The 15253-nt window shown below is 31.1% G+C and overlaps 1 protein-coding gene and 1 long non-coding RNA gene across 2 annotated transcripts; both read right to left on the bottom strand.

The window, feature by feature from the left end:
* Positions 1-105: 105 nt before the first annotated feature.
* On the bottom strand, positions 106-5092 carry LOC134718236 (eppin-like). The gene is made up of 5 exons (XM_063580730.1): positions 5084-5092; positions 4779-4875; positions 2262-2333; positions 1260-1424; positions 106-212 (listed from the first exon to the last, which is right to left on the bottom strand). The coding sequence occupies exons 1-5, from the start codon at positions 5090-5092 to the stop codon at positions 106-108; spliced, it is 450 nt and encodes a 149-aa protein (XP_063436800.1).
* Positions 5093-5230: 138 nt separating this feature from the next.
* On the bottom strand, positions 5231-5921 carry LOC134719832 (uncharacterized). Its single transcript, XR_010107716.1, has 3 exons — positions 5822-5921; positions 5542-5650; positions 5231-5274 (listed from the first exon to the last, which is right to left on the bottom strand). It is a non-coding gene; the product is annotated as an uncharacterized LOC134719832 (long non-coding RNA).
* Between the last annotated feature and the right edge of the window lie 9332 nt (positions 5922-15253).

The raw sequence follows: 15253 nt of genomic DNA, 5'->3' as shown, positions 1-15253 counted from the left end.
GAAAAGCAAACTCATTCGATTGATTCCAAAATTTCGTAAATCTGCGTCTGTTTTTTTGTTTTCTAATTACATATAACAAACAAATAGAAAGGAAGATCAATAGAATTAATCATGATTTCTTTGTTTGCATTTGCACACACGACAGCCATTTTCATCTTCTTCGAATCCGAATTCACATGCCAATGTACAGGTGAGGGGGTAACAATCTGGACCTATAATTACAGGAATCTCATTAACAACACCACTCTTATAGTATCCGTTACTGCATTTTCTGTGATATATGTACGTGTATGTTAATTGTACCAATTATAAACCTTTTCTAGTAAATGATTTGTTTGTCTAACATTTTGTTTTTTCAAAGTTGAGGCAGTTTACCGTTTGCATTCAATGTTTAAAGTCCATAACTTCTTATTTTCTCTGTATTGATTGGCATATCTGAATTCAACCAGTAAAAAGCAAACAATTGTATAAATTTCATTGTGTTTATCGTTAAAAACAACTTTTGATTTTTCTAAAGGTCTAATGTCGAAATAGTGTTTTGATTTCCCGGACACAAAAAGAACGATTAAGAAATCAGACACTATGCATATCTCCAATCTAAAAGAAATCGCTGCCTACATGTATTGGTCGATGATTTTAAGTAATAAGTATTTTACTATTACTTCATGCCTTTTAAACCCTACCAAAACAAAATGATTTTTATAAACACAGCCTTACAAATTTCACTGCGCATACACATGAAAAATGATGATGATGGTGATTAAAGTACCGTGGAACATTCACATCAGTTCAGGACATTTTAATTTTAGGTATAACGTCGTGTATACAATAACCACACATTATCAAGCATCTACATAAAAAGTGAAATAAGTCAGTAACATATCACATTCACCAATAATATCACGCAGTGTGAAGTTTGATCCATCAGATATTTGCCTACATCCAGGTTGACATTTCCATTCTTATTGTTCCCCTTATTGACCAATCAAATCTGACAGTTCAATTCAAAGTTTGATATGTAAGATATTGACCTAGATCACATTGACCTCACCGTTTACATTTTTGCAGCGTGCCTCCGATTGACCAATCAAATCAGAATTTCAATGTAACGTTTGATATATAAGGTATTCCCCTACCTTCAAGTTGACATCTCTGTTTACATTGTTCCAACGCCAACCCCCCCCCCCCCCCCCCCCCCCCATTAACCAATCAACTCACACAGTACAATGTGACGTTTGATATATAAGCTAGATCCCTACCTTCAGGTTCACATCTCTGTTTACATTGTTCCAGCGTCTCAAAATTGTTCTTATTGCCTTCGCATCCACCATATATAAACCTCAGACATTTCTTTACTTTCTTACTGTAATAATATCGTGGCATATACGCTTTACAAGGTCCAGTAACTTTTGGTAAGGAACAAACTGAAAGTGAATTGTTTAGAATTGTACGGAGAATAAAATATAACAGACTGAAGGAATTTTATCAGAGTACACGATAAGATAATGAAACATCTATATGAAACACTTATAGCTCAAGCCATGCATATATTTAAGTAAATGCAATCTATTTATCTGATAATTGATTCAACACAAACTATATTGGCTTCAGAAAAAAAATGAAGTTTACACAATGAGTAATACAAACATTTATATCAATTATTTACATCCGATTTTGTATTGTATAGCTCTTTTTCTGTTATGATGAGTAGAAATTCTTGCATGACTCTTGTATAGAAAGTTGTCCGAAAAAAATTGGATCCAATTATTCGATTTCAGTTATTTTCACGTTGAAGTAATAAGATTGACTTATACCTAATCAGATTTAGGGGCTATACTAACCTGTTGATATATTCAAATTTCGATGAGACATTAATTTAGGAGCAACACAGTTGGGTATAAATAAAACATCGAAAGGTCAGATTCACAGTTCGATCAAATAAGTTTGAGTGTAAATTGCAAATAGTAGTAGATAATTTTTAATCAGTAATTTGACGATTCAGAATTGAAATGAATAAAATAGTTTCAAAATTTGTATAAATTGAAACTATCGCAATTTCATTTATGGAATTTCTTTTACTGAATAATATCATAACCAATGACTACTTTGTTGGTATACATTTTAAAATAAATACCGGTATTAAAAATAAATCATTTTCCGAAACGGATATCAAATAAATTATTGTTTAGAATAATTGATTTAGTATAATATTCAATAGGGTTAATGTTAAGAATGATTGATTTAATTTATCAGTGCATTACTATCTGTAGGTAAATATATATTTTCCCCTGGTTTGCAGACTGTTCCACATTCAACACGGCAGCATATTTGTCCTGCAAATAGATGATGACATTCGATGTAGAACTACACATAAAAGCTATAAAACAGTCCTGTCTTTTGCATTTTTCTATGCACTGAATGTTACACAAAATATGAAATAAAACTAGGATATGAGATTTAGAAATTTGAAAATGATATGACTGATTAAAGTTAACAAACTATGCATTCAAATTATCTATATAGCTTTTTAGAAATAAAGTGCATCTAGATCTGTCGTACACAATTTCCCCCCTGGAATCTATGCTGAGTTTTATTTCATTGAAACAGACATAGGGCGTTGGAACTCAAATTGTAACGACACACATAAAAAATATGAGGCTCATAATTGAGGCATTCTTTGAAGTCCCTATTGGTCATATACATGAAGCTCGCTTATTTTTTTTAATTATTTCTATATAAGAAACGTTTACAATTTTGGGGTTGAACATTCCTAATGGAAGCGATCAAGAACACCCTTTTGAATGAGTAACATAGATAAGTGTTGATAGGATTATATATTTAAACCGCCCAATGGAAATATGATTTGTTTGGCTCAGGGTAAGTAAAATTGCAAATCTCCTTGAAGAAGGAAGCTAAGGTTTTTTAGACTTATATCTCGAATTTGACTTACACAGTCATCTCAGTACCAGAATATATGACAAACGAGACGATATTAATTTTGAAATTATATATTTTCCCCACCTTATTAGCAATATACCAAATTCACCTGCATATGCGATATATTTCCCAACATTTTCGATATTCAAGCGCTTGCAGCTCCCACTCAAGACTTTGTAAAACTTTATCAGTGTCTGAGTAGAAAGTTGATGAACCATTGGTATGTCAAAGAACGTCTCGTCCTTTTTCTAAAAGTTCATTGGAAGGTACCAAGACCCTCTTGATAAATATTTCGTATGAACTTCACAAATAATACATGATGGTCTTGATGTATAGATTCTGCGTGTACTGATGTTGGTTATCATCTTAACAACGTGTTTTATTGTTCTTTCATTTGTCTTTTTTCTATTAATAATATTACTTTTACTGTTGGATTGTTTTATGTAATATTCGTTTAATGTGGCTCGGTACTCATACATCCCGTCAATGTGTTTGTATTGTTTTCATTTTTGGTGGTGTGCTTTGTATATGCGATATTTTGTATTTCTTTGCTTGTTATAACATGACTCTGTATTTTAAAAGATCCCGTCAGTATGATATTGTTCTATCTTATGTCATTATGATACATTTCTAATATAAATAACAAAATACGTTGAACCACAAACGTTAAAATCAATCAATTGCGCAGTGGAATTAATTATTTGTGGATTCTTATAAATTCTATATAACTTTTCGACTATTTTAAATCTTGGTCTATTTTTGAAATTTAGTATTACATACTTTTGATTTTTTTACCCTGTATGCTTACATTGCCTATGTGAAATTTTTAAATTGTTTGTCTGTACATTGAACGACAAATATATGTGACGTATAAAACCTTCTGACGTCAGACACGCAAATCAATCAATGAATGTGTTTGTAGATAGATGTTTTTGTGTTCTGTTAAATTGTTCCTTTTAAAATTGTCACAGGATGATGACTGCTGTACCCATATTTTGACTATTTTATTTAGTGTGTCTGTTTAGTTAACGCATCCTTGTAAATATAACGGAATTTGATGAGACTGTCATCAAAGTAAGAGGATTAGCGCTATAAAACCAGGTTTTATCCACCATTTTCTACATTTGAAAATGCCTGTACCAAGTCAGGAATATGACAGTTCTTGTCCATTCGTTTTTGATGTATTTTGTTATTTGATTTTCCGCTAAGTTCAGTATTTATGTGATTTTACTTTTTATTTCATTACTTTTATTTAAAATCAAATATCTTTTTTTTTGTACCAGATTGAATACATTTTCAACCTGTTTTGGTCATACGTCTAAATTACCCAAGGTCACACATTCTAGAGGGGTATACACCATGCTGTTGGGGTGCTGTTTTTATTTGTTTCTTCGTTATACGTAGCTTTTTTTTAGCATATTATACAGTATCTATGGAAATGTGTTTTGTTTAATTCTTACGGCTGCATATATAGGTTTACATCCAGGTCCTTTGATTACTAGATGAAATTTTGCTCATTGAAATTACACTACATCTTCCGAGTTAGGGATTTTGAAAACATGATTAAGGCAATGATTTTCGAAATGTCAATGGCGTTGAAAACCTTATAACAACCGTATATCTTGTCGTTCGAGATGGACGCTATGTTCCCGGAAGGCATATCATATGTCTGTTTCAAGATGATGTTGTATAGTATAAATCGTTCATATATTCATTAATCTATCAATATTTACAAACCATGTGATTCAAAATAAACAAGTATGACTTCTTAATTCCTGTGGAATGTAATAAGATGCCTTGAATATGTGACTGAATATGTATAGTCCAGCGTTTATTCTTACCACCTTTGCAGTTTTTATCGGTAGAACATTGTCTGTCAAAACGTTTGCAGATCACATCTGTTCTGTACGGAGGACATGAGGGATTGTATTGTTTTTGCTGAAATAGAAAAAAAAACTTTGACAGAAATCTTTCTCCTGTATAAAAATCAAAACAGAAGGTGTAAGGCATGCATGTGGCGTTTATACATCAAAGAGATATACAGAAAGCGAAAGTGTGGTTCCAGGAAACACCCGGATTATGTTTAGTTCTGAGTCATTTAAAGTACTCAATAAGATTATAGATTAGCTCAATATGATTACAAAACCAAAGACATGCGTACGGACAAATCAACGAACCTACAACTGCAATGGAAAGAGATAATTCATTTTGTCGGTTTTATTTTGTAAGTGCGTGTCTTTTTTAATTTTTCATTCAAAAGAATTACAAATAAAAAATCATTTCTTACGTCTTTTTTTATGCATCTTAATCCACATTTGCGAGGACAACATATTTTTCCTGCAACAAAGAAAACCCCAAGTAAATGCATATTAATACAACAAACAGAAAGTGATCAACACATAAACAGCAACCACTGAGCAAGTATTATTTTTCATTTTGTTCTGGATAAAAACGCGTTAGTACGTTAATATGCAATATCTACATGTATGTTCTTTATGTTCAGCATTATGTGAAATTAAATTGACCGGTGCATTTGTTGGAAAATATAGAAATTAGAAAGTGTCAAGTATAAACAGAAATAATATTATATAAAATAATAATTACCATATTTACAGTCAGTATTTGTTTGACAAGTATCAAACTTTTGTTCAAATTCACATCTTTCGTTTTGTACTAGCGGAGGACAGCTCCTGTTCAAATCTTTGGAAGTTATCTGCAATAACAGTCGAATTTAAATGCATGCAATTTCTTTCAGCTGGAAGGAACAATCAACTTTTTTCATGAAATCCTTCACCTTATTCATTTATCAATCTATATAGGTATGTGTAGTCGTAAAGTTGTAATTATATGAACATTACAACAATAATTTTAGTATGCTACTTACATGAACTATGAAATAAGGAAAACACAAAAATATTACAATGTAATGCATTGCTTTGATGGTCAAAGTAGTGTATCCATCATTCTAAAATGGGTTATCTTGTAAAAACACATTAAGTTTGCACATAATTACGTTTCAGCTTCTTTTATATACAGATTAGAAACAACAAGATGTTGCATATAACATAACTAATTTTCCCGTAACATGCATACATTTTTCTAAATTTAAGCGTTGAGTAAAAGTAATATAATTGTGGGTGATCACATTATGTATGTAGGCGGCTTTTGTTCTATTGACATTATATACTTTTTCTAATAATTTGAAAATAATAAAATGAATCAACCTGTAAACTTGTAAAGCTATAAGAGCATTATTATACTCGTTTCATTGCCATTTTATGAATAATGCATAGCATTGTCGGGGATAAACCAATATAATCAGATTATCATACCTTAACTACCCATTTAATACTTAAATATCGTTATATTCTTGAATCAAAAGTGCAACAATGCAAATCCAATAAAATTGTTGAATAGCATGGGAAAATTATTTATAACAAAGGTCGAAATATTTGTCAAAGGAACGAAATGCCGACCAACAGTGGCTTAAATAGGCAAATCATAAGTCCATGTTTCTTGTTTAGTTGAACTTCTTTGTGTCTGTATACTGGACCGTATCTGTTAATTGGTGAAGGAAATAGTTCAATTCCGGTACATTTATGAAGATTTTGATAATAAAAATGATTTTTACTAAAAAAAAAAAAAAGTTCACACTCACTTCCTATAGAGTGCCATTGCAGTATAGAAAAAAGTGTTATTTTTGTTCAAATTGTGAGTATAAAGTAAAATCACAAAAATGCTAAACTCCGAGCAATTTTCAATCAGAAAGTCCCTAATCAAATAAATCAAATGACAACACACATCAAACGGAAGGACAACAATTGTCATATTCATGACATGGTACAGACATTTTCAAATGTATAAAATGGTGGATTGACTTTAATATACTACAGGTATAGAGTAATAATAGTAATTCATTCTAAGAGACACAATACACCCACCTTGACTTTTGGCTATTGTTTTTCATGTCATTTAATGTAACATTCTCTACAAACATGTCAATGTATAAAAGTTAGAATGGAAATGGGTAATGTGTCAAAGAGACAACAACCCGACCATAGAACAGACAACAACAGAAAGTCACCAATAGGTCTGCAATGCAGCGAGAAATTCCCGCACCGGAAGGCGTCCTTCATCTGGTCCCGAAATACATATATATATATACAAGTTCAGTGATAAAGAACGCCATACTAGACTACATGCATATCGTTTTACTTAAAATCTTTAACCTATTTTTTTAAATTTGTTTGCAATAAAAAGTAATACGCGTTGTGTTTTACTCGGTAAAAAAATCACTAATGCTTTCATAACCTATATAAACGCTAATTGTTTATCCATGAATGAAATTCAACATCATTGAAATAGCAATTGTTTAATAAAGAAATGTAGAGGATTTACTTTTATCGGGAATCCGACGAAGTAATTCGCACTAGAAAAATGAGAACAAAATAATATTATGTTGGGAGTCATTTCATTAATTCTTAGCTTTGTCTAGGGAACGATCAACTGTTAAGTATAGGAAATCCGTATACGGATGATCGTAGCTATTTAGGGAACGAAATTGAGCAGTGGCCCGTTTCTTGTTAAAATGAACTAGATATGAAGATACTATTGTACATGTGATGTCAGTAAATATGTCGATTAGAGTTGAAATAAACACATGATGTAAATGATGTAACTGTCATATAAGTGAGAGGTATAGCGTTATAAAACCAGGTTCAATCCACCATTTTTACATTTGAATGCCTGTACCAAGTCAGGAGTTTACAGTTGTTGACTATTCGTTTTAATTACGTTTCTTGTCATTTGATTTTGCAATTTGATTAAGTACTTTACGATTGAATTTCTCGAAGATATAGTACGTTTGTGCTTATTTTTTCTTCGTTATGTTTGAAATGATTTGGCATGTGCATTGTGTTTATATTATTTTACACATGTATGTTTAATTATCAAAACTCAGGTCGTACCCCCACTGTCAAAAATGAGATCAGAAGGTTATTTTGAGTTTTCCTTTTTGGTTTTTGTGATACTCTAAAATTAATTGTGTAATTTGTCTCAAAAATATTCAATAACTGGCATAGGAATTACAAGTAATGATTGTTCCCGTGAAAAGGAAAATAAAACATCGATAGAAAAATATCACCGTAATTTGAAAAGAAATCCTTGATCTTACTGATCTCTATTTCTTTTCTCAGAATTGGAGAGTGATATGAAAAATTATTTCTAGAAACTAAGGGCGCAAGTGCCCGTTTTCAATAGATTAACAACGTCGTTATAGGTAAAAGAGCGATAAATAGATTATTGTTGGTCATCTGGACTCGATTTCTTTTCTCACATTCGTCAAAAGGACTCAAGGGAAAAAATCAATCTCGTTGGGATGATCATCGATATTCTATAAGGAATATTTAAATAAAGAAAATGATGATGATACCCGTATCATTGTGATGTTTTGAGGTTTGAATAGGTATCAAAGGTATCAGGATTATAATTTATAACGCCAGACGCGCGTTTCGTCAACACAAGACTCATCAGTGACGCTCATATCAAAATATTTATAAAGCTAAATTACTGTTTTGTCGCTACCAACATTCGTATTTTTTTAATAATGAAAGCGTATTATATTATGTATTGCTATCAAGTTATGAAAACGTACGATCCTATATTCTTTCAATATTAGCACTTATGTTTCGCATAAAATAAAGCGGAGTTTTTATGACGTCTGTACTAAAATATTTGAATGTGTTTTGATTTAATCTTGGTAAACATTACTTTTAAGTATTTGCAATTGGTCCTTAACTGTCTTTCAGTTACTGCAATTCATTGTTGTTCGGTACATATTGCATTAAGACGTTATGTAAGTTGTTAGAAGTGTTTGTGCTTATTACCTATCGGATGAGTTAAACTATTCAAAATCGATAGTCACAATTCGTTCTCATCTTGTAGTGACGTTCTGGTTAAGGAGGGACAACTTTTACCGCGCAACATAAACATATTTATTCTCTCCATATTGTATATGTCCCCTTTCATCAGGAACTTGTAACTCATTGGTTGATTGTTAGTTGTTGCATATCATACTTATTTCATTTTTATAATTTGTATTGTTTCCATCAGGTCATTCCTAGTTTTGATTGTTTCATGTTTTGAATATTGGTTACTATTACATGATTATGGTGACCTATACTTCCTTATATCTACTTTATATGAACTCTATCAAATATATGCTCATTGGAACTAATAAAATTACTCATTATTCTGATAGTTAACATTAATTTCTCAAGAAACTGATCTAATAAATAGAGAATTACGCTAATTTGTAATGCACGCATACACAGTTATAACTCATTGAGATATATTGATATCGATATTATAAACACAATGATCAAAAACTATGTTTTATACATTTGTAATATTATAAGGAATTCTCTGTAACACTTATTGTTGAGAGATGTAAATGTTATATGCAAATTTCAGGTACAAACAAATATGACCTCAAAAGATATGCCTTTAAGGTTTTAATTATTAATATATACAAGTTACGCTATTTTTAACAAATTTCTATAGGTCGTTCGTTTATATATTATTAAGTTACACCACTCCTCAAGGTAAGGGGGTTGGGAGGATCCCGCTGATATGTTTATCCCCGCCACAGTCTGAATGTCTGTGCCTTTCCCAAGTCAGGAGCCTGTAATTCAATGGTCGTCGTTTTATTTCATTAACATATTTATGTTTCAAATGAAAAAGTATTTGATGCATGCATGTTAAGAAAGGATTGGCTCTCGAATAAAACATAGATGAAACTAACGTTTTGAATCGTTTTTAAGTAAGCTTAAATGACAAAATATTAATTTCATGATACATTGTGATACAAGGTTGTATGTTTTACGTTTATACCTTTTATTAAGATACATGAACAGTTCCGATTATTTTATCGTACTGGTGGTTTATTTACATTTACTGTCTAAAGATGTGTGTGTATTTCTAATTTCAAAAGTCAGATATTGCACTGTGCATGAGGGATTTGTGGCCCGATTAGTGACTTATTTCTTTGGGTAAAAATTAATTGTTATCTTTATACTACTCCAAAACAGTTATTTATTTCAATTATTTTTTCTTGTTTAATGTTTTTTAGTATTTCGTTAAACAGAATACACAAAGATTGTTCACTCGTTAGAAAATGTTTTTAGAAGATATCAGGTAATTACAAAAATGTGATCATGTATTTCCAGCGATTAAACGTGTGGTTTGCAGTCATCTACTTATTTCAAAAACTGATTAGTCCGTTTAATAGATAAAAAGTATCCAAAATAGAAACCCAACACTTTGTACTGTTAGCATGGCTACCTAAACTATAATAATATTGTTAAATGCTGCATTACAATTTATTTTTTAAACACTCATTGTTGGTGATTTTATAAGAGCAAGATATTACTAGTATACGAAGCGGAGGTCGATATCTAGACCTAATCAATGTTTTTATAATAGTTCACGAAAAGTACAAGTAGGTCAAGTCTAGGGCAGTTTCCGAATCAGGAAATCAAATGACTAAATTTTACATAACACAACATCCTCTTTCTTTTTACAAAATAGTTGTTTCATTTAAAAGTTATAAACACAGAAAATAAAATAATATTTCTTTCTTGTAATACGTAAAAAAAGGAAATAGAGCCTTATATACAAGACCATAGATGGGTAACTTGTATTAAGTGTTTAATAATATTTAGTTTTAGAAAAAAGAGTAGAGCAACTTTTTTAAAAGCAAAAACAAAAATATTGCAAAAAACAGTGGCCATATTCAAACTCGAGGCAAAAGGTTGATTAAACTTTATTTAAGAGTTAAATAGACCTTCCAAGTGTAAGACAATTGAAAAAAAGAACAATGAGCAAACAAAAGTTAAACGTATACAATAAAAGTTCAAACACATCGACTTAAATAAATTTGACTCGTTTAAGGGGGTAGACCTTGGTTCCGGGAAATAACTCCTTAAATCAGTTATGCGTTTTTAAAAGTCAAGTATCATCAATGTATTTTAAGCATTTACCTGATTGGAAATAATCTATGTAACCTAGATGCTTATAATATATTTATGAAAATGATTAACACAAACCTAGGTTTACCTCCTTAATTTTCATAATTTTTTTACAAAATATTTTCTATGAGCCTTTGACAAAAATATGAAAATTTAAAAAAACAACTTGAATAGTACACTTTTTCGGATCAATTTCATTGAACACACAGCAGCTAGTCAAACACTAATTCAGATCACTGAGAAGGTTTATGTTTCCTTAACAACACAACTTGATTTAAACGTTTAGATGATTTTTAAAGTGTCTCCGTATAGTGTTAGTTTCCACCTTCATTAAGTCCTTGTTAACAAACTACAAAAGTGACAGCGTTTAATTTCGTTCCATAGCTACCTAGCTACGTTCGAATGTGAAATGATTCCCTATACTATACGGTTTATCGATCTCTAGAAAAAGCCTTAATTCAATAGACTGAGAACCCCACCATAACTTTTTTTAAATTTATTTTTCTAATGCGATTTTCTCTGTCTAATCCTCTACATTTACTTATTGAAACAATTACTATTTTTATGATGTTGAATTTCGATCATGAATATACCATTGATTTTTATATAGGTTATGAAGAGATTAGTGGGCACGCTTGTTTTTTCTTTATTTTACTTCGAATATGACATTTTGCGCATTTCTTTTTTATTGCAAATAGATTTTTAAAAAAGATGATGGTTTATTTAAATTTACTGTCTTAATAAGCTTAAGATGTGTGTGTACTTCTAATTTCAAAAGTCACCGATATAGCAATGCGCATTAAGGGTTCGGGTCCGGTACAGTTAATTGTATTTTTTTGGATGAAATGAATTGTTATCTTTGTAAAACACCAAATCAATTGTGTTTTTTTATTTTTGTTCTGTTTAATGTTATTCGATGTTTCCTTTAACAGTTCATATATAAATTGAAACGTTTGAAACTGTTTTTAGAAGATATCAGGCATTTTATACAAAGAAGGTGACCATGTATTTACAGAATATAGTTTACAATCATCTATTTATTTCCAGAACTGGTTTGTCAATTAAATAAATAAACTGTATCAGACAATATCCCAACATTTTGTATTGTTAGCATGGCTACCTAATAATAATATTTTTTAATACAGCATTACAAGTTATTTTTAAAACACTCATTGTTGGCGATTTATTTTGATAAAGACACTATATGATGCGGAGGTTGATATCTTGGCTAAATCAATGTTGTTATAAAAGTACACGAAAAGGTCAAGTCTAGGGCAGCATCCGAAGCAGGAAATTAAGATAAACAGATAAAACATGACACTACATCCTCATTTTTTTTACATAATGTTTGTTTTCATTTTGTAGATTAATACACTAACCTGGGTGTGTCTATTTCTTGTGTTCGATTAAGTTCATTTATCAAATGTATCCGGTTTTTTTTTCTATAATTAGTTAGTACTTCAGTTTTATCATGAATATCTTTTACATAGTCTTTTTATAAAATTCTCTTTTTGCAAAAGTATAATATATTATTCTAAATGATGAGGATGTTCTAGTCCCAAGCAGCAAATCTTAACCGTACTTAGCACAACTTAAAATATAAAAGTTCGAAAGTACAAAGTTGTACAGCACTGAGGATCATAAGTTCAAAAGAGTTGTGCCAAATACGGCTAGGGTTTTCTGCTTGGGATCGGAACATCCTTATTTTTAGAACAATAAATGCCATTGCAAAAAAAGATATACATGATAAAACTGAAGTATTAACTAATTACAGAAAACAAAAACCAGATACATTACATAAACCAACGCAAAAAATTGACACACCCGACTAAGTCAAGTCCTCAACGCAAAAAGTGAAAAAAAGCGACGTTACATACGAAGTGGAGAAAATGCACTCAAAAAGACGTCACATATGAAATTCTAAAATAGCACACAAAAAAAATTACTGGCGTCATATTTGAATACCAATTAATAGCAAACTGAGGTAGCAAGTAACTATATTATAAAGCGATGTCCGATTTGTTTTGAATCTAACTGCAATCGTTAAACATCTTAAAAATTACGTTGAACCAAATCAAATCTAGTAAATTAAAGCGCTGATTAATTTTCTTTACTATAACACATGAATATTATAAAAAAGACGTCAATACATTTGAAAAAATCCGATGAGAATTATAAATTTATCATCAAACTAAATACATGAATAAGGGAAAGACAAGTACCGTAACATGTCTTGTAGTAATGCGAATTCACACTCAGCAAAACAGTCACAATCGGGGAAAAGTTACATTCGGTAATAAAAATATTAGACACGTAATGACAAATCACAATATACCATGTGGTAAAAACGTCCTTAGCTAGTTTGGACAAAGACACATCGTATGGATCAACCAATTCGTGATGGTGTCCATAAATCTTACGTAGTGTCAATTTTAATCTGTCCTGCTCACAACATTGTCGGAGCAGTTTCTGCGTAAGGAGCACACTCCTCTGTATGAAGTATTTGAAGAAGGACGAGAATAACGTATCATCTGAGATATGTAAACACCATACGAAGAGCAGGTGGTATGTTACTGCTGAGAAATGGGAAATTGATAATTGGGAAGTTGAAATCGTCCCGTTTATCATAGATTTTCGTGTCAAATCGTCAATCTGCGTTAGTATTGAGGACAAGATCAAAGTACGAAGCATCCTTTCTAGTATCAGTAATATTCTTAATTTCAAGTTCACTAGGATATATGAGATGTAAGTATTGGCTGAAATATGGGTTATTCAATGATAGATCATCTTCAATATATCGGAAAGTAAAATTAGAGAATTTCGCAAGGTGCTTTTTCTTTTTGTCACTTAGAAGGTTCTGAATGAATTCTGCTTCATACGAGTACAACAACAAATCAGTCAGTAGCGGTGCACAATTAGTACCCATTGGAATACCGAATGTCTGTTGAAAATCAAATCCTTCAAACTCAACAAATAGATTGTCGATCAAAAAGTCCAGCATGTTGATGGTATCATTTTCAGTACTTCAGTACAGTATTTTTTGGAAGATTCAGTGTTATTCGTCACAAAACATGCATTATTGTAACTCAAAACAAGAAATTTAATTTGTCTCTTTTTATAGAAAAAGCTCTGTTTTATGAGATGTTGAAGTAGATCTTTCAACTGAGCATGGGGAATAGTAGTGTATTGTAAATCTTGTATGGACAAAACGCACTTCTGGCGTATTAAATTTTAAACCTGGTGCCTTTTGATAGCTATTATTCGTGTGTTTCCTTGTCCAACAGGTTCTCCTATTTATATGTATTGTAGTCATGGAATGTTGTATTGTTATTTTATTGTTATGTTTAACATTGCCATTAAGGCGGGAGGTTTAGAACTTCACAAAACCAGGTTCAAACCACCCTTTTTCTTTTAAACATGTCCTGTTCCATGCCAGGAATATGGCCATCGCTATATTATTGTTCGTTTCTGTGTGTGTCACATTTTAACGTTGTGTTTCTTTTGTGTCGTTTGTTTCCTCTTATATTTAAGTGTGAATTCACATTATTATAAGACGTATCACGGTACTTGTTTCCCGAGTTCATGTATTTAGTTTTGATTTTATATTTGTTATTCTCATCGGATTTTGTCAAATGCTTAGATCGTTTCTGTGTGTGTTACACCGGATTCGTTTTTTTCTATCGAATTACGAGTTTTGAACAGCGGTGTACTACTGTTGCCTTTATTTGTGCTTCTTTCAAATTACTTATTTAGAATGATATTTTTTCATGCATTTTTAAAATGCATACACACAGTTAACATAAACAGTTATATATCCTTAGGAAAAAATTGATAACTACTAATACAGATAATAAAGATGGCAATGAGTTTTTAGTAATACCGCCATTGAAGTCCACTACTAACCCTTGTTGCACTTTTGTGGCAGAATTTATCATCCTTCAACTTAAGAAATATTTGGCATAAGTAAAATTTATCCTGTCCAGTACTATAAAAAAAAAATCAGATAACATTTCATTACATACAACCATCACTGGAAGTTAACTAATCAAATTTTCACCTTTCAATTTTACTGCAATGAAAAGTAGGTTTAACTTACTACAACTGTCAAATTTCTAGCAAATATCCCCCACCCAACTATTCACGTATGCAACCGGGCTTATCGTGCTATGATTTTGTGACGAACGAAAACAAGCATATTTTCATAAGAAAATCAATCAAAGAAAGTGAAATGATGTACGAAACCGTGAGTGCTAAAAGGTTGGAATTAGAACTGAATACTTATATGAATG

This window comes from Mytilus trossulus, chromosome 5 (assembly GCF_036588685.1).
Source record: "Mytilus trossulus isolate FHL-02 chromosome 5, PNRI_Mtr1.1.1.hap1, whole genome shotgun sequence".
Classification (NCBI taxonomy): Eukaryota; Metazoa; Mollusca; class Bivalvia; order Mytilida; family Mytilidae; genus Mytilus; species Mytilus trossulus.
The sequence above is the reverse complement of the archived record's forward strand: the minus strand, read 5'-3'. Positions and strand labels throughout refer to the sequence as shown.